This window comes from Symphalangus syndactylus, chromosome 3 (assembly GCF_028878055.3).
Source record: "Symphalangus syndactylus isolate Jambi chromosome 3, NHGRI_mSymSyn1-v2.1_pri, whole genome shotgun sequence".
In the NCBI taxonomy this organism is placed as follows: domain Eukaryota; kingdom Metazoa; phylum Chordata; class Mammalia; order Primates; family Hylobatidae; genus Symphalangus; species Symphalangus syndactylus.
In genome coordinates, this window is record NC_072425.2 from 48,395,814 (window position 1) to 48,418,683 (window position 22,870).

The 22,870-nt window shown below is 46.0% G+C and overlaps 1 protein-coding gene and 2 long non-coding RNA genes across 3 annotated transcripts in view; 1 reads left to right on the forward strand and 2 right to left on the reverse strand.

The window, feature by feature from the left end:
* Positions 1-19,469, forward strand: part of HSD17B3 (hydroxysteroid 17-beta dehydrogenase 3) — a 59,300-nt gene extending 39,831 nt beyond the window's left edge. The window contains exons 4-11 of the mRNA XM_055271813.2: positions 1,813-1,920; positions 3,242-3,309; positions 4,942-4,977; positions 8,141-8,175; positions 9,352-9,433; positions 10,384-10,449; positions 13,897-14,046; positions 19,205-19,469. Coding sequence (XP_055127788.1) covers positions 1,813-1,920; positions 3,242-3,309; positions 4,942-4,977; positions 8,141-8,175; positions 9,352-9,433; positions 10,384-10,449; positions 13,897-14,046; positions 19,205-19,315 — 656 coding nt within the window. The 3' untranslated portion in view covers positions 19,316-19,469. The remainder of the gene's footprint in view (positions 1-1,812; positions 1,921-3,241; positions 3,310-4,941; positions 4,978-8,140; positions 8,176-9,351; positions 9,434-10,383; positions 10,450-13,896; positions 14,047-19,204) is intronic.
* On the reverse strand, positions 4,467-8,268 carry LOC129479159 (uncharacterized). Its single transcript, XR_008656592.1, has 3 exons — positions 8,122-8,268; positions 7,396-7,508; positions 4,467-5,147 (listed from the first exon to the last, which is right to left on the reverse strand). It is a non-coding gene; the product is annotated as an uncharacterized lncRNA (long non-coding RNA).
* LOC129479158 (uncharacterized) lies at positions 15,337-20,947 on the reverse strand. The gene is made up of 3 exons (XR_008656591.2): positions 20,698-20,947; positions 19,289-19,553; positions 15,337-15,846 (listed from the first exon to the last, which is right to left on the reverse strand). It is a non-coding gene; the product is annotated as an uncharacterized lncRNA (long non-coding RNA).
* Between the last annotated feature and the right edge of the window lie 1,923 nt (positions 20,948-22,870).

Sequence of the window (22,870 nt, forward strand, 5' to 3'; positions counted from 1 at the left end):
AGAAGGTGTTAGCTTTAGTGCACACTGGCTCTGTGGGCTGGGGGAAGCAGGAACTAACTGAGGCACAAATAGGTCCGCTCTCTCCTTTGGGTGGGTGCCTTCATCGCTACATCAGCCCTGCTCATCCTTGAGCAGGCTTTCCAATTTTTCTGCAATGATACACTGTTTTCTGAATAAGAAAGAGAGTCAATTCTCAACTACTATTTCATGGATCAATCACAGCGATGTTTGTTTGCTAAACTAATTCCTGAATTAACTAACTAACTAGTTGTTGAATTTTAAAAATAATTCCATTTTTACATATGAAAGTGTACAGCATATCCTTGAGCCAGCAGGCTGCCTGGTTGCTTCTGCCACTCCCTTCAAAAGCAAGATCGGTGTTTGGGACTTCCCTTCCCCATGTCTGTGCTCTGCTCTTGGCAGGAGGATGAGGGACAATGCTTACTGGTGTTTGTCAGATTTTATAAATAGTTTTGATCCAGGATCGTCATGTAAGGATGTGGAGGTTGTACACTGTACAACCCTGAGGCAACTTTTATATCATAATATTTTATTATGATGATTTGCTCTGAAGTGTTCTTTTGTTAATAATTATAATCATATTTCTTTTGGGACCTCTGAATTTTAATAATTATCAATTTAATAACAAACTCTTTAACTCAAAGGGATGAGACTTTAGTTGTGGAGACTTGTGAAGACTATGGTGGGCTGTCAGGGGTGAGCCTTGTTTCCCTGGGGGAGATTTGGGACAGGAGATGGGTGTGGGAGGTGTGGGCTGTGCAGTCACACTGTGAAGCACAGTGCCCTTGAACCCATGAATTCTGCTTTTGTTCTGTGTCTGGGTATCAGAAGTAACTTTGACTAGGACCGAGACATTCTTCAGTGTTTGCTTCACAATGCTGAAATGTGCTTTTTATCATCCTTTTGAAAAGCAAGTAGTGTCTTTGGACTGAAAGCATTGTCCACCCCCAAACTATGCCTCAAGATTGCTTGGCCCACAAATACTGGCTAACTCCAAAGCAAAGCAGCTCACCAAGCCACTGGTAAACTCTATAGCTTTCACATCTGACGGAAAACTCCCACAGAAGGCAAGTTAACACAGAGTAGTGGGGAACGCATTGAACGTGGAGTGACCAGAGAGTGGATGGTCTTGGCTATGTCAGTTAGCTTCTCTGAGCCTTCATTTTCTCCTCTGGAAAATGAAAGTCATAATGCCTACTTTAGAAGGTTGTAGGGATGATGACCGTAAAACATTGTGTATGTAAACGCTCTGTGAATGCTAAGGCATTGGACAAATATAAAGAGTTGCTGGGTCTGTGTGGAGGAGACTTGACACTTGTAGGCAGAGGCAGTGTCAGACCTTGCTTTTACAGCTGTCAGTCCGGGGTCTCGAACTTGAGCAAGCAGCAGAGTCCCTCGGAGGTGTGTTAAGCAGGTGGCTGGCTGGGCTCCACCCACAGAGTTTCTGATGCAGTAGGTCTGGGGTAGAGCCCGAGAATTTGCATTTCTGACAAGTTTCCCTGTAACCCTGATGCTGTGGTTTGTGGACTCCACTTTGAGAACTGCTGCAGTAATTCTATCTTAATGCATATACGTGTCCCTGCAGTAACTCTTAGAGACACGTAGGAACCACCATTCACCAATCTTAGCACCTCCCAACATTTACCCAGAGCCATATCCCATTTCTATTTGGGGCAATGGGCTGTCCTCTTCAATGTCTGCTCAGGTAATACAGTAGCGCTGGGGGAAACTTCATGGGCAGGGGGGCATTTGGATCCCTGTTCATTAAAAAAACTGTTGTCTGTCATGTAGAGCGGACTACAGGGAGGAGTGTGAAGATTATACAAGCAGATTTTACAAAAGATGACATCTACGAGCATATTAAAGAAAAACTTACAGGCTTAGAAATTGGAATTTTAGGTGAGTGAATTGCAAGATGCAAAGCTTGTTATCATACATCAGTGAAATAACCTGACATTGATTAGTGACACTTGATTATTTCATGGTGATTTATACTCAGACCATGACTGTATTTTAAGCTGTCCCATTAAGTTGAATATCAAAGCACACTTCTTCTAGAGGCATTACTGAATAAAAAAATTTATATATTGGTTTGGAATGTATCAAACATACATATTTCAACCCCCAACTATATTTTCTTTTCTTTTCTTTTTTTTTTTTTTGAGATGGAGTCTCGCTCTGTCGCCCAGGCTGGAGTGCAGTGGTGTTCCCGGCTCACTGCAACCTCTGTCTCCCAGGTTCAAGTGATTCTCCTGCCTCAGTCTCCCAAACAGCTGGGACTACAGGTGCCCACCACCACGCCCAGCTAATTTTTGTATTTTTAGTAGAGACGGGGTTTCACCATATTGGCCAGGCTGGTCTCAAACTCCTGACCTTGTGATCCACCCGCCTCAGCCTCCCAAAGTGTTGGGATTACAGGTGTGAGCCACTGCACCCGGCTGGACCAACTATATTTTCTAATATTAAAATGAATTTTCTTTTATGGAACTGACATTGACATTTGGCAGAAAAAGAATCCCAGAAACATTGGCCTAAAGGAATTAGTTTAGCAAACAAACATTGCTGTGATTGATCCATGAAATAGTATAGTTAGTTGAGAATTGACTCTCTTTCTTATTCAGAAAACAAGATAATATTTATTTCTGTAATGATTTATAGACAAGGTACTTTATGGCCACGTGCACAGTGCAGTGTTTATAGTATAAATAGAGGAAAGTCAAATTGGATTTCTAAACCTTCTGCTGAATTTTAAAAATAATTACATTTTTACATATGAAAGTGTACAGCATATCATTGCAGAAAAATTGGAAAGAATAGACAGGCTGATAAAATAAATATGAATCTGTTAAAATCCCAATATTCTGAGATAGCATTTTGGTGCATATTTTTCTAATCCTAAACACACATATTTTCAAAACTGGAATTATACTTATGTGCTGTTTTGTCATATATTTAAAAAAAACTTACATCATGCATGTTCTCCCATGTAAGCAGCCCAGCCATAGTTTTTAATGACTACACTGCATTCCAACATATGACAACCCCATGATTCATTGAAGGTGTCTCCTATTACTGGACAAAATTTCCCTCCAGTTTCCTCACTGTTATCAAATCATGCTGCGATGAACAATCTTACATGTCAATCTTTTTGTACATGTTTCTTTGGGAAAATCTCCCACCTGATCTTCTGACACATTTTTGTTTCACTTCTTTCTGCCAGTCAACAATGTCGGAATGCTTCCAAACCTTCTCCCAAGCCATTTCCTGAACGCACCGGATGAAATCCAGGTAGACTTGTGCTCTTCTGTGTATAGATTCCTCTTACCCAGGTTCTGGGTCCCCTGGCTGGGTAATGAGTCAGGCCTGGGAAGGCGTGATGGAAGCGTGCATCTGGCCGAAATCCTGGATTGTATGTATTGAGGCCCCCTTTTCTCTTCACCTTAGCACTCGATCCACAGTCAAGAGTACCATGTTTCACGATATCTCTAGGATATGGACATCTTCCTCCTTCTCTGCACATCAAAACTTACCTGTCCATTGTCCTATCCTTTCGGGGCACTGCACTCCACTTTATAAAGGGTGATTCTGCCTAACACATTCGCAGCTGTGAACATATATATGGGAGAAGACCAGCTCTTTGGCTTTCTCTGTCTTCCCAGGTACTAAGGTTTGTTTAACTTTCAGTGTGAAGGAAGTACATGACACAAACTCTATGGCTGGCAGGATTGTAAGTTCAGTAAACTTGGCTCAGACCCATGACTGCCGTTGTTGGTTGGGAGTACATTTTTAATGGATTTAACAGTTCTTTTTTTTTTCTTTCTGAGATGGAGTCTCCCTCTGTCGCCCAGGCTGGAGTGCGGTGACATGATCTCGGCTCACTGCAACCTCCGCCTCCCGGGTTCAAGCGATTCTCCTGCCTCAGCCTCCTGAGTAGCTGGGACTACAGGTGCCCACCACCATGCCAAGCTAATTTTTGTATTTTTAGTAGGGACGGGGTTTCACCATGTTGGTCAGGCTGGTCTCGAACGCCTGACCTCAGGTAATCTGCCTGGCTCGGCCTCCCAAAGTGCTGGGACGACAGGTGTGAACCACCGCGCCCGGCCGCATTTAACAGTTTTTGAAGGCACAATTTGTTGACCCTTCCTTAGGCCCTGACCTTCGGAGCCATAGGGCTACACCAATCTGAACAGGCTCTCATGCTTCCATTCCCCACTTCTGCAGGTATCCCATTGTCCTGTGTAAGCCCTGAGTCTGCTGCACTGGGTGATAATGCCAGACTGCTTGGGCGCTGCTGCACATCCTCACCAAGCTCCTGAACTCCTCTCTGGACCACACGTCTCCTGCGTGGGCTCTGTCTCTCACACTCTGTTTCTGGCACAAATCTATGTCTCTCCATGAAGCAAGTTCCAGGGTTGCTGCTCTGCCTGTGTGTGTCTGTGTTTGTGCTAGTGTCCGTGTCCATCCTCTTGTCTTTTCTCTTTATCTTGGGTGATTCTAGTGGTTTCTTTACCTGCCTTCCATAGCCTAGAACCTCTACCTTATATTATACAACCATTTGCCTTTCTGTTCTACTAGACTCACATAGGCTAACCCCTCTTCCTCCAGCTGGGAATGGAGTAGCTCCCTTTGAAAAACCATATTTATATTCCTCCAGGAATATAGTTCTAAGTTTTCCAGGAAACTCTTAATTGACGTCTAGTCAAGATGACATAGGTACAGAATGACAGAATGGGAGTCAGATGTTTCTTGATGCTAGTGCATGCTTGCTGGAAGTCAGTTATGAGCCTAATTTGCAGGGTGAGTGATGAAACCCTTCAGACACGCACTTTTGACCACTTCATGGTTCTTTAGCACCAACTACTTTCCAGGAGAATTTCTCTAATCATCCGGCTGATGTGTGGTTGTGATTATTTATTACAGAGCCTCATCCATTGTAACATCACCTCCGTAGTCAAGGTATGTGATCAATATATGTGCGAAATGCATTAACATGTAGTAACTGTTGAAATTTGGCAACTCAGGAGAATTGTGCCCATCCACTGTAGAAGCAGGATTCCTTGAAATCGAACCACACTTAGTTGAGAGGCCATGTCGTGGTCTTGTAATTGTCTTGTTCTGTTTTTCATCTAGAAAATACAGTAATGGATTCAACTCTCCCTTGTATCTGAATTCTATTTCTGCTTTCAGTTTTGTCACATGTCAGAACATACTAAGCTTGATGATGCTGAAACGTATTCAGGATTCCAAGGCAACTCTAAAAAAATTAGTATCTTCCTCTAATTTTAGGCTTTGTAGATAGAGGAAAGCTCACTCTGGAAAACTGATGGAGGGCGTGGCTTGGATTTTCTGGACTTTTGTTGTTCAATAAATATTTGTTGAATCAAAGCTCAAATTCATCTGTGTTCTGGTCCCAGCACAGCTACTAATTAGTTGGACAGCATTGGACAAGTTAGGTAGCCTCCTTGAACTTGACATTCTGCATCCGCTATTAAAAGGCTGTGGATTGGCTGGGCGCGGTGGCTCATGCCTGTAATCCCAGCACTTTGGGAGGCCGAGGTGGATCACCTGAGGTCAGGAGTTGGAGACCGTCCTGTCCAACATGGTGAAACCCTGTCTCTACTAAAAAATACAAAAATTAGCCGGGCATGGTGGCAGGCACCTGTAATCCCAGCTACTTGGGAGGCTGAGGCAGGAGAATCGCCTGAACCGGGGAGGCAGAGGTTGCAGTGAGCCGAGATTGTGCCATTGCAGTCCAGCCTGGGCGACAGAGCAAGACTCTGTCTCCAAAAAAAAAAAAAAAATGGCTGTGGATCAGGAGATGTCTTAGGCACCATTCAGCATTCAAGCTCTTTGATGAGGGTCAGCTGCACAAAGATGTATAGCATGAGTCCCTCAAAGCTATCCTATGTAGACAATTTAGAGAAAGGTACTGTTTAAGAATGGACACAGCTTGTGGCTGTGTGACTTGGTGAGTAGATGAGGATTTTGTGTGAATGACGTGTTCCCCCTTCCTCTGGGGACACAGTCCTCTTCCTCTACTAGGACACGTGGCTTGTGAGTGAGCTCTGAGCTTCCCACTTGCACTAACCCCACACCTTGGTCAGTACACAACATTCACAGCTGTATATGGCAGCCTTGGTGACCACTCTGGAAGGTCAGTGGGACTGCAGTGATGAGTAAAGTCTGATTCCTGATTTCAAGGAGCTGGGACCCTGGTTGGAGAGTAGCAGAAGGCTCAGTCTCACCCATCTGAACAACGTGGACTGGCAGTAGGAGAGGACAGATTTCCCAAAGAAAGCCAGGTTGCTGTTAAGATAAGGAGGGGGAATGGAGGCAGAGTAGACAAAAAAAATTTTTTTTTTCAGGTGAGTAAGTTGGGCTGACAATAACTATTTTGTTGTTTTTCTGTAAGCATGCTGGTATTTTATGGTTTCCTGGTCAGTTGCTATTGGGTACACACATCTTTTTGTGCTTAGCAATCGATGGCTTTTTGGAGCCCCCAGCTGATGTAATTATGAGTTTTATATGTCTAACTGTCATCTGCAGCCTTACCACTAAAGTCTTTCACGTTATTTTACAACTGACCTTTTAGTCTTGGGCTGTTTGATCATAGGCATTTCCCAAATGCACTTGACAACCCTCTGACTCCTTTAGCAGAGAAATGCTTTGATTTGTTTAAAAAAGTTATATATTGACAGACACTAAGTTCCCAAAGTAACAAAGAAAATAAATTGAAGTTTAGCTTCTAAGTATACCATGCCCCAGTGAACCATGCTGGTTAGAAGCATGACTAGTGAAGCTGCACTATTTCAAAGGAGCCATCTGGAGATAGTTGAGTTCTCTTTCGGGGCAGGGATGGGAGAATATGCGTTTGAAGGCAAAGGGAAGGTGGAATAAGAAACTGAATATTGGAAGCCTTGAGGCGGGGACCAACAAGATTCAGTGTTGTCTCTCTAATTGGGATCATTCAGCCAACAGGGCTAGTGAGTTCATTCGGGAGGCTTTGAGGCAATGTGGGTGCTGGCTGACAAGGCTCATATAATATCCCTATGAAGTCATTCACGGAAAGCGGGCTGACACTATCTCGCCCCTCATCCTCCCTCTTCTTCCCCAAAATCCAGTGTTGCAGAGGCAGCCCAGTGGTTCTAGAGAGCCCCACCCCCTCCACTGCCCTGGCCCCCTGGCCCCCTAGCAGTGAAGACATTCCCTGGAGGCTGTGAGACAGGCTGGGGCCCGGCCTGGGAGCGGGCACCTGTGAGGAGCCGCTGCAGGGCCCCTGGACAGCATGGAGAAATGGGCAGCCTGTGTCTTCCGGTCCCCAAGTGCCTTGATGTCTCCACCCATCTCCTTTCACTTGGGTCCCTTGTCTCAAACCTGCTGCAGTCAGGATCTGCTCCAGGCCTGCCAGGCCTGATTCCGGTCAATTCTACCTCAGAGAACATTTCAGTCCGTGGGGTTGCCTCTTCCTTCATTTGTAAAATGTGTACCTTGTAATTTTGAAACAAAAAGTTCTTTTAGGCTCCCGAAATGGCAGGGAAGACCTTTTCAGGGTTCTGTAGGCTGGGAGGGGGAAGGGGCCTCTCAAGGCTCTTGTAATTCCAATACACAGGAGTGGCCATGCACTGTGTCCACAGAGATATTTCACAGCCCAGCCGCAGGCTGCGTAAGCGGCTGCTGTTGAATCAAAGAGGTGTCCTTCTCTCTACAGAGTCTTGTTAGGTTTCCCCATAGTTTCCCAATTCCAACTCATGGCCAATCCACTTTTGCCTGTCCCGCAGAATGAAGAGTATCATGGGAACCTCAGTGTTGGTCCCATAGCCATAAGCCAAATCCCCCAATTTTTCACTGCCCTCATTTTCCAGGAAGACATTAGCTTTAGGGGGAAGAAACCAGAGGCCCCAGAGCAGCCTGTCATCTGTCTAGGTTGGCTCCTGTGGGTTCCAGCCAGACTCTAATGTGGCCAGAGTGACCTCCAATGAGTGCCAGCAATTTTCAAGGCCGTCTGAGAAGATGAGGCTCTTTCCTAGCTTCCTCCTGCGCTCCCTTCCCTGTTTCCATCCCACCCCCTTGCACTGCTACTTAGTTCCTTGTCGGGCTCACCTTTGGCCTTCTCTTGTAGATGACACAGCTAATTCTGAAACATATGGAATCAAGGTAAGGCCCTCTTCAAAAAAGTGTGGAGCAACATGGCCTCCCTGCCCTGGTGGCCAGCTAACTCGGGGACTGGGGACACAGAGTCCATCTGGCTGTGCTTTAACAAACGATAACAGCTATGATGAAAGCACACGGTGATTATGGGGAAAAAAACGTAACGTTCTGGGCCAGGCCAGCTCTGCAAATAGACAAGCTCATGTGAAGATCAAATGTAACACATACCGGAGGGAGGAAGAGAAAGGCGGTTTCAGCACACACTGGATTAAAGAAAAATTAACTAATGTTGAGTGTAAAAGAAAACTTCAGAAGTTGGCCCGAGATCAAGACCATCTCTTTGTTAGGAATTTCAGCTTTTGTCAGAGACAATACTCCGATTTAGTGTGAAAATCGCTGCTCTGTCAGCTCCTCCACTTATTCCATATTTATGTCACCGTATTCCAATGCCCATTTGGGAGTTGGTTTTTCTCAGGTGTGTTCATTAACAGCAAATGCTTGATAGCTTATCTTCCCTAGAGGAAGAAGGGGCTTGGCCTTGGATTCTAATTTGCAGTTTCTTGTCCCCTGCCCCTCCATTGAATCCGTCTAATTGGGAAGGATTAAGAATATTGAATTTCAAAAGGACAAGTAAGGCTCCTGGAGACTTGCATAGGGTATCTGTGTGAGCAGGTCCTGGACTGTGAAATTCTACCCAAGACAATATTCCACCATGTGACATCTGTCCTGCTGTGGGTCCTGAGTCCAAAGGGACCAGCAGCTCATGTAGTCACATTTAGGGGAGAAGGATTCTCTCCCCTTAAATCCTGAGCTGAGCTGGTTATCAGTATTTTGGTGGAGAGACCTCAGTTGTAGCACAGCCTGTTTCCGGGAGCAAGCCCCTCATATTATGTGATACTAAGCCCCAAGGTGTGGGGTTAGGGCAGGTGGGAAGTCATGTGATGTCACATGACTGCCAGGTGGCATCACTGTGGGGCGGAAGTTCAGACATCGCTGTGTGGCGCCCTCCAGGGGAAGGTAGGGGAAGTTCACTTACCATTCCTAGAAGCAGAGCCCCTAGCACTTGCGGAAGCCTAGAAAGGGCCGAGTCCGCCAGTGTTCACACGGGCCCCTTTGTTTTCTTTGTACTCAAGGTCAGGTAGGGCAACAAAACCATGGGAACTTTGCTTCTTTGCCTTTCAGGCGGAAAGGTCTCATCCTGAACATTTCTTCCGGGATAGCCCTGTTTCCTTGGCCTCTCTACTCCATGTACTCAGCTTCCAAGGTGAGTGATGTCATGACTTCCAAGTCTCTTCCTTCTTCCCCTTATTTCACCCAGTTGGCAATTTCCTTTGATCGTCTGGCAAGGTGATGGAAAGGTTTGCCTGGAGACGCTCTCTTATGTGCAGGGCTGAGCTAGTCACTGGGAAGTCCAAGAGGAAATTAGAATAAAGCACCTGCTCTGGGCACACGAAGCCCTCCAGTGCACAACTTGGCCAGCCTCTGGGGATGCCAGCCCCACTCACTTCCTCTGGGAGCCCTTGCCGTCTTCCTGCTGACAAATGACACTGTAGCTTCCTTCCAGACTGGGAGATCTAGCCTGGTGTCCCCATGCCCTAGTCATAAAAACAGCCTGAGGAGGAGGGGGTGCTGTACAAGGGAGGTTAATCTATGCAGTGGCCCTAGGGATGGATTTATCCCAAAACAGACTTCACTGCTGAGTGGGAAGTCCTCTTCCCAGACCGGGTGATGAAGTGCTAACTCCCATCAAGGCAAGCTGGTTCATTTTTTCCCTTACCCTCTTTCTGCCCCACTCTCCAGCTTTATTAAGGCGTATTTGACAAATAAAAATTGTGTCCATTTATAGTATGCAAGGTGATATTTTGATATATGTATATGTTGTGAAATGATCAAGTCAAGCAAATTAACATATCCGTGACCTCACATACTTACCGGTTTTTTTTTTGTGGTGAGGACCCCTGAGATCTACTTGCTTAGCAATTTTCAGGTTTGTGGTCTATGATTGTTAGCTTTTGTCACCATGCTGTATAGTAGATCTCCAGAACATACTCACCCTGTGCAGCTGAAACTCCGTACCCTCCGTACCCAGAGCTCCCCACTCTATTTTAAGGTCCAGCAGGTAGTGTCTCTGCAGTGCCCCTTGAAGTCAGAGGAAGTTGGCTCTGACGAGGGAGCTCACTCTGGGGCCTCAGGTGTCTCTCCTTCTTGCTCCAGGCGTTTGTGTGCACATTTTCCAAGGCCCTGCAAGAGGAATATAAAGCAAAAGAAGTCATCATCCAGGTGAGGTGGGCAGCTGTGGAGTCCTTGTCATCATCCAGGTGAGGTGGGCGGCTGTGAGTCCTTGAGAAGGGTTACTCTGGACCTCCCGCGGCTGGGGCCACTGCCTCCTGCGGGTCTGGCTGCGCACGTGTGGTCGGCAGGAAGATGAGCTGGGGATGCCACGTGGGCTTTTGGGGCGCCTCAGTCCCACCTGCTGCTGTGGCTTCTGTTGCCCTTCCCCGCGCCCTGGGTGCTGGAGGAGGAAATAGGGGAGGGGAGTGGCTGCTCAGAAATGCTGTGGACCTTCTTGCTACCTGATGCTTCATCAGAGCAGACATTAGGGTTGGTTGTGGCTTTTCCTCTCTGACCCCGGTACAGGACACAAGCTTACGTGGGAGGAATTCTGGAGAAGAAGCAAACAAAACAAAACTGGGCACTTGATCCGAGTTTGAACGAGGGGAGGGGCTAGTCACCAGGGGAGGGGTCCTTCTGTGGTGGGCCACAGAGGTCCCCACACTCTGGTTCTCGAGCAGGTGAGGAGGAGGCACTCTGCTTCCCTTCCACCTATGTCGTGGAGATGACCTGTCCTCACCTAGGCAGAGCTGGGCTGTCACTGCCTGCTGCAGGCTGAGCAATGTGATTCCTAAAGTGTCGGTGATTTATTTGTGCTTGGTTCAGCAACAGAGTTAGAGTTAGGTAGTTTCTGGAACGCAGAATAAACAGAGTTTTTGTTTTGTTATTGTTGTGTGGGAAGAAGTTTTACAATATACTATTACAAATGGAGAAAGGCACACTCAAAATTATATCTTTGAAATTATTGCTGCACACACTGATTTTCAATTAAAGTATCCAGTGAGAGTATTTTAGGCGGCTGTTCCTATAAACTAACCAGCTACAGGGTAAAGCATATTAAGTAGGCAGATATGAGTTAATGGTAGGAATTTGGCCAATAATATCATTTCTGAGCCATAGTGAGTGGTTGTTACAGCCTTGCCACTGGGTCACAGTCCCTTTCTCTGCCATGTGGAAGCCGTCTGACCCATCAGAGGGTCCTGCCTCCATGCTGGGGTCTCCGTGCTCCCACTCCCAGCTGAAGCTAGGGTTTCCCTTTTGTAATGCTGCAACTCTGTCTGGGCTAAGTTTGCTGCAGTAAAAAATAACCCCTAAAATCTCAGTGGCTTAAAACAACAAAGTCCTATTTTGCATTCGCGTGACACATCCACTGTGGGTTCACAGAAGACATTGGCTCACTGTGCTGACTGACACAGGGCCCCAGGCTGATGAAGCAGCCCACATGCCAGAGGAAAAGGAGTGGGAAGTTCTAGTGGGTCCTGCTTTGACAATGAAATGCTCTGGCCCAGAGATGACACATGTCACCTCTGTTCATAAATCACTGGCCAACTCTGGTTGCATGGTCCTACACAGCCACAGGGGGTCAGGAAGTGCAATTCTATTATGCATGTGTCTGGAAGAAGAAGGAACCAAGAATCCTTGGTGATTTCTAAACATGAATGATCATCGCAGCCACCTGCTTCCTAGCCATGTGACCCTCAGCAGCATCTTTTCTTGATCCTTGGGGCACAGCTGTCGAGGTAGTGGGTACCATGGAGCAGCAGGGTCAAGAGGAGATGTGGGTGGGGAAATGGTGTCCCTTGTCCCTTCCCTGATGCAGAGAACTTGGAGGTGCTCTTCTAGCAAGGAGGAGAAAGTGAAAAGACTGTGATCTTTCAAAAACCAATTGGCCTCTCTGAACGCACACTCAGTGAATACTCGCTGAATGAATAAATACTCGCTGAATGAATGAAAAAGCATGTACTGTGGAGTTGGGTTTGAATTTCATCACAGCTCTACCACTTATCATCTGAGTGATCCTGGTCAGCTTGTTTAAACTCTGTGAGCCTCAGTTTTCCCATCCATAAAAAGGGGCTTATAATGCCTGCTTATATCTCTGGGTTATAATAAATATCTAATGAAGAAATAAGTACATATGTTTAAACAATATTTATTGAGCCCCTATTTTGTACATACAGGTGTTTTGTCAACCCAAAATCACTTAAGAATGAAAATACTTATCATTACTTCCCTATCTGGAAACTGTGGTGGAGAAAGCACACTCCTTATATTTCTCAAAGAGTGACACTTTGAGATCCTTGGAAGAAAAGTGTTATACAAATTAATCATGCTTTAATTTCCATAGGAACCTGCTCATTTGGATTAACTGACTCATAATTGGGTTCAATTATGAAATAATGTAATTCCAAATGTGATGTGAAGAAAAATAAAACCTAGAAAACTTTTGTGGATTTTTTTTTACTTTTTCTTTTCTTGTCTTGTCTTTTCTTTTCTTTTCTTTTCTTTTCTTTTCTTTTCTTTTCTTTCTTTCTCCCTCTCTCTCTTTCTCTCTCTCTCTTTCTTTTTTTTTTTTTTTTTTTTTTTTACAGGGTTTCACTTTGATGTAGCCCAGGCTGGAGTGTAGTGGCACGATCTTGGCTCACTGTAACTTCTACCTTCCAGGTTCAGTGGATCCTCCTGCCTCAGCCTCCTAAGTAGCTAGGACTACAGGCACATGCCACCATGCCTGGCTAATTTTTCTATTTTTAATGGAGATGAAGTTTTGCCATGTTGCTCAGGCTGGTCTCGCACTCCTGGGCTCAAGCAATCGTCCTGCCTTGGCCTCCCAACATGCTGGGATTACAGGCATGAGTCACCATGCCAGCCTTTTTTCTTTCTAAAGATGCCAAACCCTTTGTTCTGGGACTAAGGTAATAAAACCCCATTATGAATCCCCATGCCAGGCCACAATGTGGTTAGCCCACAGGTGGAAACATGGTGTTGGGTTTTTAGGGTACGATGTGTGATTGTTTTTCTTACCACAACAGGAAAAGGTTATGAGGTATGTGCTACTCTTCGTTCCTAACTGAAGTGTGAAAGTGGGAATCCAGAGTGCTTTCAGTTGCTCCAACTTTGGTTATATGTATTAGAAACAAACTTCTGAGATAGAGTTGCCAGATTAAATACAGGCCCTCCAGTTAAATTTGAATTTCAGATGCCTATGAATAGTTTTCAGTATGAGTATGTCCCATGCAATACTTGGGACATGATTGTGCTGAAGTGGTTTTCATTGTTTGTCTGAACTTCAAATTTAACTGGACATCCTGTATTTTTATTTGCTGTCTTGCAACTCGGTTCTGAGAGAGAGACCCGAGTTCTTCCCATTCACACTGCGTGTTGGGCAGGGCATGTGGGCCACCTGATGTTGGCTGGCTAGGTTCTCATCTTGAGAAAACAAATTTCTGATTCCCAGCTCTGTGCCAGTACTGTGTGCCTTTTTCCACTGAAGATCTTAAAACTTTGCCTAGGAAGAGAAGAGTTGGGAAATGGTGGGATGGGGACTCGAGTGTTAATTTCTCAGAGTCTTCTTCCTGGGATGGATTGCTTCTGTGCCATGGTCTTTGTTTCCCGTTGTAGGTGCTGACCCCATATGCTGTCTCGACTGCAATGACAAAGTATCTAAATACCAATGTGATAACCAAGACTGCTGATGAATTTGTCAAAGAGTCACTGAATTACGTCACAATTGGAGGTGAAATCTGTGGCTGCATTGCCCATGAAATCTTGGTAATTGATAACTTCTCCTTTTCTTGAAGCCAGGGAGGGAGTACATGCAGGTGGCCCTGGCAGGGCTGGGCTAGCTCTTCCTTGCTGCTGGAGCACTCATTGATGTGTTAATATAGCCAAGGACAAGGACTATATGGCAAGGTGGGGAGAAGCCAGAGCCTGGGAGCTCAGCCACTAGATAACCCCGAAGTTGGCAAGTCTCATTCTTGGCTGCCTCCCTCCTCCCCTCAGAAAGTAAGGTGGCTCCCAGGAGCTGTTGGGCAGGGAAGACCAAGTTATATGGCGCTTCCACGTGGGGGCTGCTGTCTTCTCATGACCCTCTATTCCAGTCAATGTTTAGCTATCAGCCCTCCAGGGAAAAAAACAAAACAAACACAAACCACTTTGACGTGTAGCATTTGACTTCTATGGTATAAACACTTCCAGCATGGCTGAGTTTAAGCCACCGACATGACGCTGTGTGCATGAATTGAGGAGTGCGTGGTGCACAGCGGGCTCTTTTTTTTAGTTTTCATTTTAAGTTCCGGGATGCATGTGCAGAACGTGCAGGTTTGTTACATAGGTATACATGTGCCATGGTGGTTTACTGCACCTATCAACCCATCAGCTAGGTTTTAAGCCCCACGTGCACTAGGTATATGTCCTAATGCTCTCTCTCCCCTTGCCCCCTGCCCCCCGACAGGCCCCGGTGTGTGATGTTCCCCTCCCTGTGTCCATGTGTTCTCATTGTTCAACTCCCACTTATGAGTGAGAACATGTGGTGTTTGGTTTGCTGTTTCTGTGTTAGTTTGCTGAGAATGATCACAGCGGGCTCTTATGAGTGAGTACAAGCCAGCTCCAGCACGCCTCAGATGCAGCATATGGCAGAAGAGGCTCTTACGACTCCTGGGCTGCTTTTAAAAACAAATACAAACATGAAACAAAGGTAGACTTGAGTATTGCTCACTAATACTGAAACAAACATAACGTTGGCATAGCTCTGACTCCAGTCCTACCAAGGAAAGTTAGATGGGGTTTCCTCACTTACCCATCATCTGCCAACTTCCTCCTCTGTCTCACTGGCTTTTCTACTGCGGGAATTGGATCTCTCTGTCTGTCTTTCATGGATGCTAGAAGGATTCATGGCTCCACGCGCTAAAGTCTCCCAAAGCATTCCTTTATCTGCTGGGACTTAAAGAAGACTCTGGCAAGAGATATTGAACTTTCTCAATTACTTGCTATTTTTATGTAGAACCTCAACAATGTGCAGAATCACCAATGTAACTCACACTACAAAGCAGACATGCAGAGAGGATATAAGGTCTTTATTTTTTCTGTTGCTGATCTGGTCTTTTTCCAGATCACTACTTGCTGCAGGAAAATTCATCGAATGTCCAATGAGTCTAAACTGAGTTTGATCTAGTCATCTCAACTGGCCATTTAGGAAATGTACTCTCAGTCTGTTATTTAGGGAGAAGTGTTCAGTCTTCCCTGGAGGCTCCCTTCTTCCTGCCTCTCTCACTAGGTGGTGCTGGGAGAGGATGCCCTGTGGTCCATGACGGTCCTTCCATGTGTGTGGGCTGGTGTCCTGGGTGGCTGTTCACCTTGCTGAAGTTTATGTATGTCGAGGATGAGGGAGATGAACCTTTCTGTCCTTTTGACTTGGCCAGTGGATGCCCTTACAAGGTCTCCCCAGCTACTGAGGGCAGCAGACTGCTGTACTCTGCCACGTCCCCCTCCAGCTACAGGCCTAAGGTCCATCTGCAGCTTTGATCCACAGAGAGTTCTGGCTGCTATCTCTACATCAGCACCAACGTGGACCTGAAGGAAGCTGGGAAAACCAAATCTTAGCACCTGTCTCACCATGCTGAGATGTACCCCAGAGGAGTGGGGGCCATGGCCCCTCCTTTGCCCTCAGTGCCACCCTTACTCATGAATCACACTTCTCCATCCTTCATGCACCAGGCCTTATCCTTCAGCTCCCAGCCTAGGCCAGAGCTCACATCCGACAGAGGACACACTTCTGACCATGGCTTTCTCTTTCTCTCCTCCCACTTCCCACTATCTCCAGGAAAGAAAAATTGCAGATTTTTTTTTTTTTTTTTTTTTTTTTTTTTTTGAGATGGAGTCTCACTGTTGCCCAGGCTGGAGTGCAGTGGTGCGATCTTGGCTCGCTGCAGCCTCCACCTCCCAGGTTCCAGTGATTCTCCTGCCTCAGCCTCCTGAGTAGCTGGGATTACAGGTGCTCTCTGCCACAACTGGCTAATTTTTGTATTTTTAGTAGAGACGGGATTTCACCATGTTGGCCAGGTTGGTCTCCAACTCTTGGCCTCAGGTGATCTGCCTGCCTCGACCTCCCAAAGTGCTGGGATTACAGGCATGAGCCACCATGCCCAGCCGAAACTACAGATTTCTTGTGCACTTTCTTGGTGTCACAGTTTAGCCCTCTCCAGTGGGGATGGCGTCCCTTCACCTTCAGGAGGATGCTGTGACCTTAGTCCTCCAGGATGCTGATGGCTTAAACAGAACTCATCAGCATCTGAAAAATGTTTCCTTGTAGAAAAATAAACATTTTATTTTTATAAAAATAGAATAAAATTTTATTTTATCTTGACACAGGGTCAAAGTTGAATATTTTATTTAATTTTGACATAGCCATGTTGCCCAGGCTGGAGTACAGTGCAGGATCACAACTCACTGCAGCCTCTTTGAACTCCTGGGCTCCAGGGATCCTCCCACCTCAGCCTCCGCAGTAGCTGGGACTATGGCACATGCCACTATATCCAGCTAATGTTTTAATTTTTTTTTGTAGAGACTGGGGCTCGCTTTGTTGCCCAGACTGGTCTTGAACTCCTGGGCTCCAGCTATCCTCCCGCTTTGGCCTCCCAAAGTACTAGGATTACAGGTGTGAGCCACTGTGCCCGGCCTGAATATTTTCTTGACCTTTCCTTTTAATTTCTTAGATAACAGATTCTAATTTCTTCAGGCAAACAGTTGCCAAGAACAGACCAGGAAAAGGAGTTTTTGCGCCTGGTGAAACAGGAGAGAAAATAAATGAAAATACCTTAATCATTAAAGCCGATTTCGAGTTTGCCAAGATTTAGAAAGATCATTGTATCTAAAGAGAGAGGCAATCATGTAGAATCAAATGGTAAATAAGCGACCCTTTTATTACCAAGAGGCCAGGCAAAGATAGCACGCCCTCCACCCACAGGGAGCATGGGGCTGGGACCGAGGCAGGAATGGAGCCCCTACCTGCAGAGACCCTGTCGTGCTTGGAGGCTTCATGCATGTTGCCTCGCTTAGTTGTCCTAATCATCTTGTGAGATAGGTCTTAGAGTCACCCTTTTACAATGGAGGAAAACAAGCTCAGAGCTGCAACAGCTGGCCCATGGCCACCCAGCTGGTAATGGTGAAGCTAGAATTTAAGTCCACTTTTGTCTGGGGCCACAGCCTTTTCTGGCTCCTACATGGCCCTTCCAGGCTGGGAAGGGGTAGACAAAGATGGAGATGGAAGAGGGACTCTTTTAGGACTTTTTTAAGGGGGCTGGAATTGTAATTTATTTTGCTTATTTTCTTTATGGCTGACCTCACTATGGCAAAACATTTAGTTCAAGACAGAGCTACTGAAAGGGCTTGATTTTGCTGTGAGATAAGAAAGCTCGGAGAGAAAAATAAAGTTCTTGAGGAAGAAGTTGTGTTGATTTAGCGACGTGGCTAGTGGGAGGAGAGGTCAGCTTTGGCTTCCAGAAGCTGTCATTAGTCCCTTGTCTTCGAATATCTCAGAGGAATGCAGAGATCTGAGGATCTGAGCTGGCTGACAAAACATGAATAGCTCCCCTAAAAGCTCAAGTTTTCCTCTGGTTGGAATCCCGTTGTTCTGTAGGGAGTAGGTGGATTGAGGCATGTTGGATTAATAAAGTTATGCTGTGAACAAAATGATTGCTTCTGGGGTCCTGGACCCCAGAACTGTGCAAGACACAGTTGCAATTTGGTGGCAAGGAATCTTTCAAGGCCTGTACCTACAGCCTGAAATCCATTGAACTGAAGGCTTCCCCCTCTTTGAAAAGCAAGTGCTGCATGTCGATAATCTACACCTTTCTGTGACTGACTTCCATTCATCCAGGCTTCACGTATTTCCTTAGCGCCCACTATGCCTTGGAGTTGTGCCAAATGATGGAAAGCACTTCTGATTTTCTCCTGGATCCTTATTTTATTTATTTATTTATTTGTGACAGACTCACTCTGTCACCCAGGCTGGAGTGCAATGGTGTGATCTCAGCTCAGTGCAACCTCTACCTCCTGGGTTCAAGAGATTCTTCTGCCTCAGCCTCCCGAGTAGCTGAGACTACAGGCATGTGCCACCACGTCTGGCTAATTTTTGTATTTTTAGTAGAGACAGGGTATCACCATGTTGGCCAGGCTGGTCTCAAACTCCTGACCTCAAGTGATTCACCTGCCTTGGCCTTCCAAATTGCTGAGATTACAGGTGTGAGCCACCATGCCTGGCCCAGGATACTCATTTTAACAGAAGCTTGGTAGAAAGGACTTGAAGACAAGTGGGGACATACTCACTAAGAGAAAAAGTAAGTCAGGGAGGTGGTTAACACAGAGTTCTCTTCATTTAGAATTTCCAGGCCGGGCATGGTGGCTCACACCTGTAATCTCAACACTTTGGGAGGCCAAAGCAGGAGGATCACTTAAGTCCAGGAGTTTGAGAACAACCTGGGCAACATAGTGAGACCCTGTCTCTGAAAAAAAAAAAAAAAAGAAAAAATTAGCCAGGCATGGTGACACACTCTTATGGTACCAGCTACTCAAGAGGCTGAAGTGGGAGGATTCCTTGAGCCCAGGAGGTTGAGGCTGCAGTAAGTCGTGATCGTGCCACTGCACTCCAGCCTGGGCGACAGAGCAAGACCTTGTCTCAAAGAAAAAAAAATTCCTTAGGGCTGATCCTACTAGGTCGTCCAAAGGAGTTTAAAAGGACTGGTTCCTTTGGTGTCTGAGAAAACCTTGTGTGCTGAGAAAGTGTCACAAGATGCTTAAACTTTATCAATTACATAAAAGGTTCTGGGGCTCCACTTTAGTAGTCAGAAAAAATATTTTTAAAGACCACAAAGACGAACTGAGGTACTTGTTATTCCTTCCTCCCCAACACTGACGCTTCTTTCTGTTTAAGGCGGGCTTTCTGAGCCTGATCCCGGCCTGGGCCTTCTACAGCGGTGCCTTCCAAAGGCTGCTCCTGACACACTATGTGGCGTACCTGAAGCTCAACACCAAGGTCAGGTAGCCGGGCGGTGAGGAGTCCAGCACAGCCTTTTCCTCACCAGTCCCATGCTGGCTGAAGAGGACCACAGGAGCAGACCAGCACTTCAACCTAGTCCGCCGGAGATGGAGGGGGCTGGGGTCACAGAGGCATAGAATACACATTTTTTGCCACTTTACTTGAGTCTGATGATCTCTGGGAAAGTTGTGGTGCCAATCTGTGCTGTCGTCTTGAAGTGCTCACATGTTCTCAAACAGGGTTCCTGAAAGACCCAGGAAATTGGTGTGAACCAAAAAGTGTCTGAGACGGATCTCAATCATTTAGAAAGTTTATTTTGCCAAGGTTAAGGACGTGCACCTGGGAGGCAGGTTTGTGCCTTTCTCCAATGATGATTTTGAAGGCTTCAATATTTAAAGGGAGAATATTGGGGAAAGAGGAAGAAACTTTGCAAAGGTATGGGCAGATAAGAGACAAGTGGTTGCATTCTTTTGAGTCTTTGATCAGCCTTTCACCAAATACACAATTCACATGTGGGAGGGGGTAGAGGAATAGTCACTTATGCCTTGGCTAGCTCAGTGACTCAGCTTTTTTACATTAGAGGAAGCAATCAGATGTGCACTTGTCTCAGGTGAGCAGAGAGATGACTTTGAGTTTTGTCCTTTCTCTCCATCTTGTGAAGATAAGTGATCAATTTACATTGTCAGGATAAAATTCAGCAGAACCATTTTAGGGTAAAGGTCTTGGGACACACAAGGAATTTCCTAGTGGGCAAATTGCGAAGGAGGTCTGTAGCTTTTTTTCTTTGTAGTCATCTGATTTAGGAATAAAATGGGAGGCAGGTTTACCTGACGCAGCTCCCAGCCTGATTTGTCCCATTGGCTTAGGGATTTTGGGGTCCCAATATTTATTTACCTTTCACATTGAACAGAGGAAGACGTCAGGCAACAGTTATATCAGGCCAGTTTCTGGTCTCCTCCTGACCCATATTAATGAATGCAACACCAGCTTTATCTATTTTATTTATATTTGGGGTTGTATGTAAGACTGTTGGTAAAAACGAAAACATAGGATAGGATACTCAAAATGTTTAAAAAACCGTTGCTGTAATGCAGGAGTTGGTAACTAGAAATGAGGTTTCTGAGGGTCTTCAACTCTTGGGGTGCTGGGGACACATGGAGTGATGTGTCCAGCCCTAGGTCTAGAATTATCTGAAGGACTGCATCCTTACTTGTCCGGAGATTGAGGGAGTTGTTGGCTGGGACCCCAGCTGGGGCTGTCACATGAAGCCCCTATGCATGGCCTCTCTGAGTGGTTGCTTGGTCTTCCTCGAAGCATGGTGGCTGTCTTCCAAGAATGAGCATCCCAAAGAAAATTGGGAGGAAGCTGTACTGTCCTGTATGACTTACCCCTGGAAGTCACGTGGCATTGTGCCCAAGCCCTCCCAGATTCAATGGGAGAAGATGCAAAACCTGCCATGGGAAGAGTATCCAATGGAATGGTGGATATTGTCATGCTCATCTCTAGAAAATGTGTTCTCCATTCATCGATCTTAAGGTAAGTGTTTGTCCTAGCATCTACCTATTATGGTGAATTACTTGGCCTTTCCACTGGCACTAGAGCGACTTATCAAAGTATAGACAGTGTGTTTCTAGAACCTTCCAATCAAACCCTGGTGAATTGGCCTTTCAGGAACAACTTCTACAACCAGTACCTTAGGTGAGAACAGAGACACACTTCAGCTTAAATGGCCTGGGGCAGATATTTAGAGGTAAGTTTTATTTTTTTATTTTTTTGAGATGGAGTCTCACTCTGTCACCCAGGCTGGAGTGCAGTGGCGCAATCTCGGCTCACGGCAAGCTCTGCCTCCCGGGTTCACGCCATTCTCCCGCCTCAGCCTCTCTGAGTAGCTGGGACTACAGGCGCCCGCCACCACGCCCAGCTAATTTTTTTGTATTTTTATAGAGATGGGGTTTCACTGTGGTCTCGATCTCCTGACCTCGTGATCCGCCCGCCTCGGCCTCCCAAAGTGCTGGGATTACAGGCGTGAGCCACCGCGCCCAGCCTAGAGGTAAGTTTTAGATGTGTGATACAGGGGTTTTCTAGTGTAATAATCCTAGGTTGATTTGCATGGTTGTCCAACAAGTTTCCTGAGGGTTCTTAAAGTAAGAGAGAATTTCCTAACAGTAAAGGCCCCAAGACGTTGAACTGACTTCTTACGAAATGAGGGCAGAAAAGCTCCATATTTTAAGATCTTTATCCTCATCATCATTAGTAGTAGATAATAGCTATCATTCATTGAACACGAATTGTAGTCAGGGACTATGTAAAGCCTCATAACAACTGAAGAAGTAGGTACCATTAGTATTGCCTTCATTTTACAGATGAGGAAACTGAGGCACAAAAAGCTTAACTCGTGTGTGGGTTCACTTGACCAGTGAGTGGCAGAGCTGCGTTTCCCACACACCTTGGCTAAAGCAGAACAGTAGAGCCCTACGTCTGGGCTAAGTTGATTTAATCGAAATTAATGTCAAGGGGTGAACGCCGTGCCCTCAACTCTGTATATTTCACTCTCACATGTTGTGGAGGCAACAGGAGGGGAGCGAGGCTTCTGCAGCCAGGCCCATACGTCTGGATTTCAACACTGACCATTTTCCAAATTTACTGTCCTCTGGGAATCATTCAGGAACAGGGAGGCCTGCCAAGTTTCACTGACCTTTTGTTTCTGCGGAAGAGTACTGGGCTCTTGTTTCTCGCCTGATTCTCTTATCTTTGGAGGGCTTGGGACCCCAGGGCCCAGCATCAGAAGCTGGCCGTTTTGATAGACGTGTTCCCTCTGCGTCCTTGCAGCCTTCCATCTGTGCTACCTCCCAGGAAGCCGAAGGCCGCAGAGTCCCTTTCGGATGGCACTGGGAGCAGGAAAATGAGGTGATTATGGGCTGCTGCTCCAAGAAGTATTGGCAGCTGTTGCTGGGGCGGCTCCCTGGGGTGTCATCCCTTTCTTGCTCTTGTGGATGGGAACCAGAGCACCCCACTTCAAAGACTCTGTAAGCCAGGGCTTATCAGAGAAAGCTGAAGAGTCCAGGGTCAATTTTAATCAGTTTCTTGTGCTTCTCATGCCTAAAGAGATGATTGTCCTCACTATAGTTCATCCACTGTGCGGCGGGCTCAGCGGGGCCTGACTCGCTACTGCCCTCTAATGTTCTGGGAGAGAAGCTGTTGGGTCTTTCCTACCTCATCTGGTAGAAATTAGAACAGAGGCTAATTTGGGGTAAGAAATCTCTCAATTTTTTGAGCTGCTTTGTGTGTGTGCGCGCGCGCATGTGTGTGTGTAAGGGGCAGGGTCGCTAAGAAAGAAATAAAAGGAGTTGAGAGGAGGAAAGGACCTGTTTCAGTTTCACAGGCTCTGGCAAGGTGACTGAGGAAGCGCCAAGCCCCTTATCCTCTTTGGGCTCTGGTTACCTCATCAGTAAAATTAGAAGGTTTTATACATGATTTATCCTTTTTATTCAGCTCTTATAGTCTATAAATCTCCAGTAAGTTGTGGAAATAAACTGTCTTTTAAAAATATTTAAAAAACCA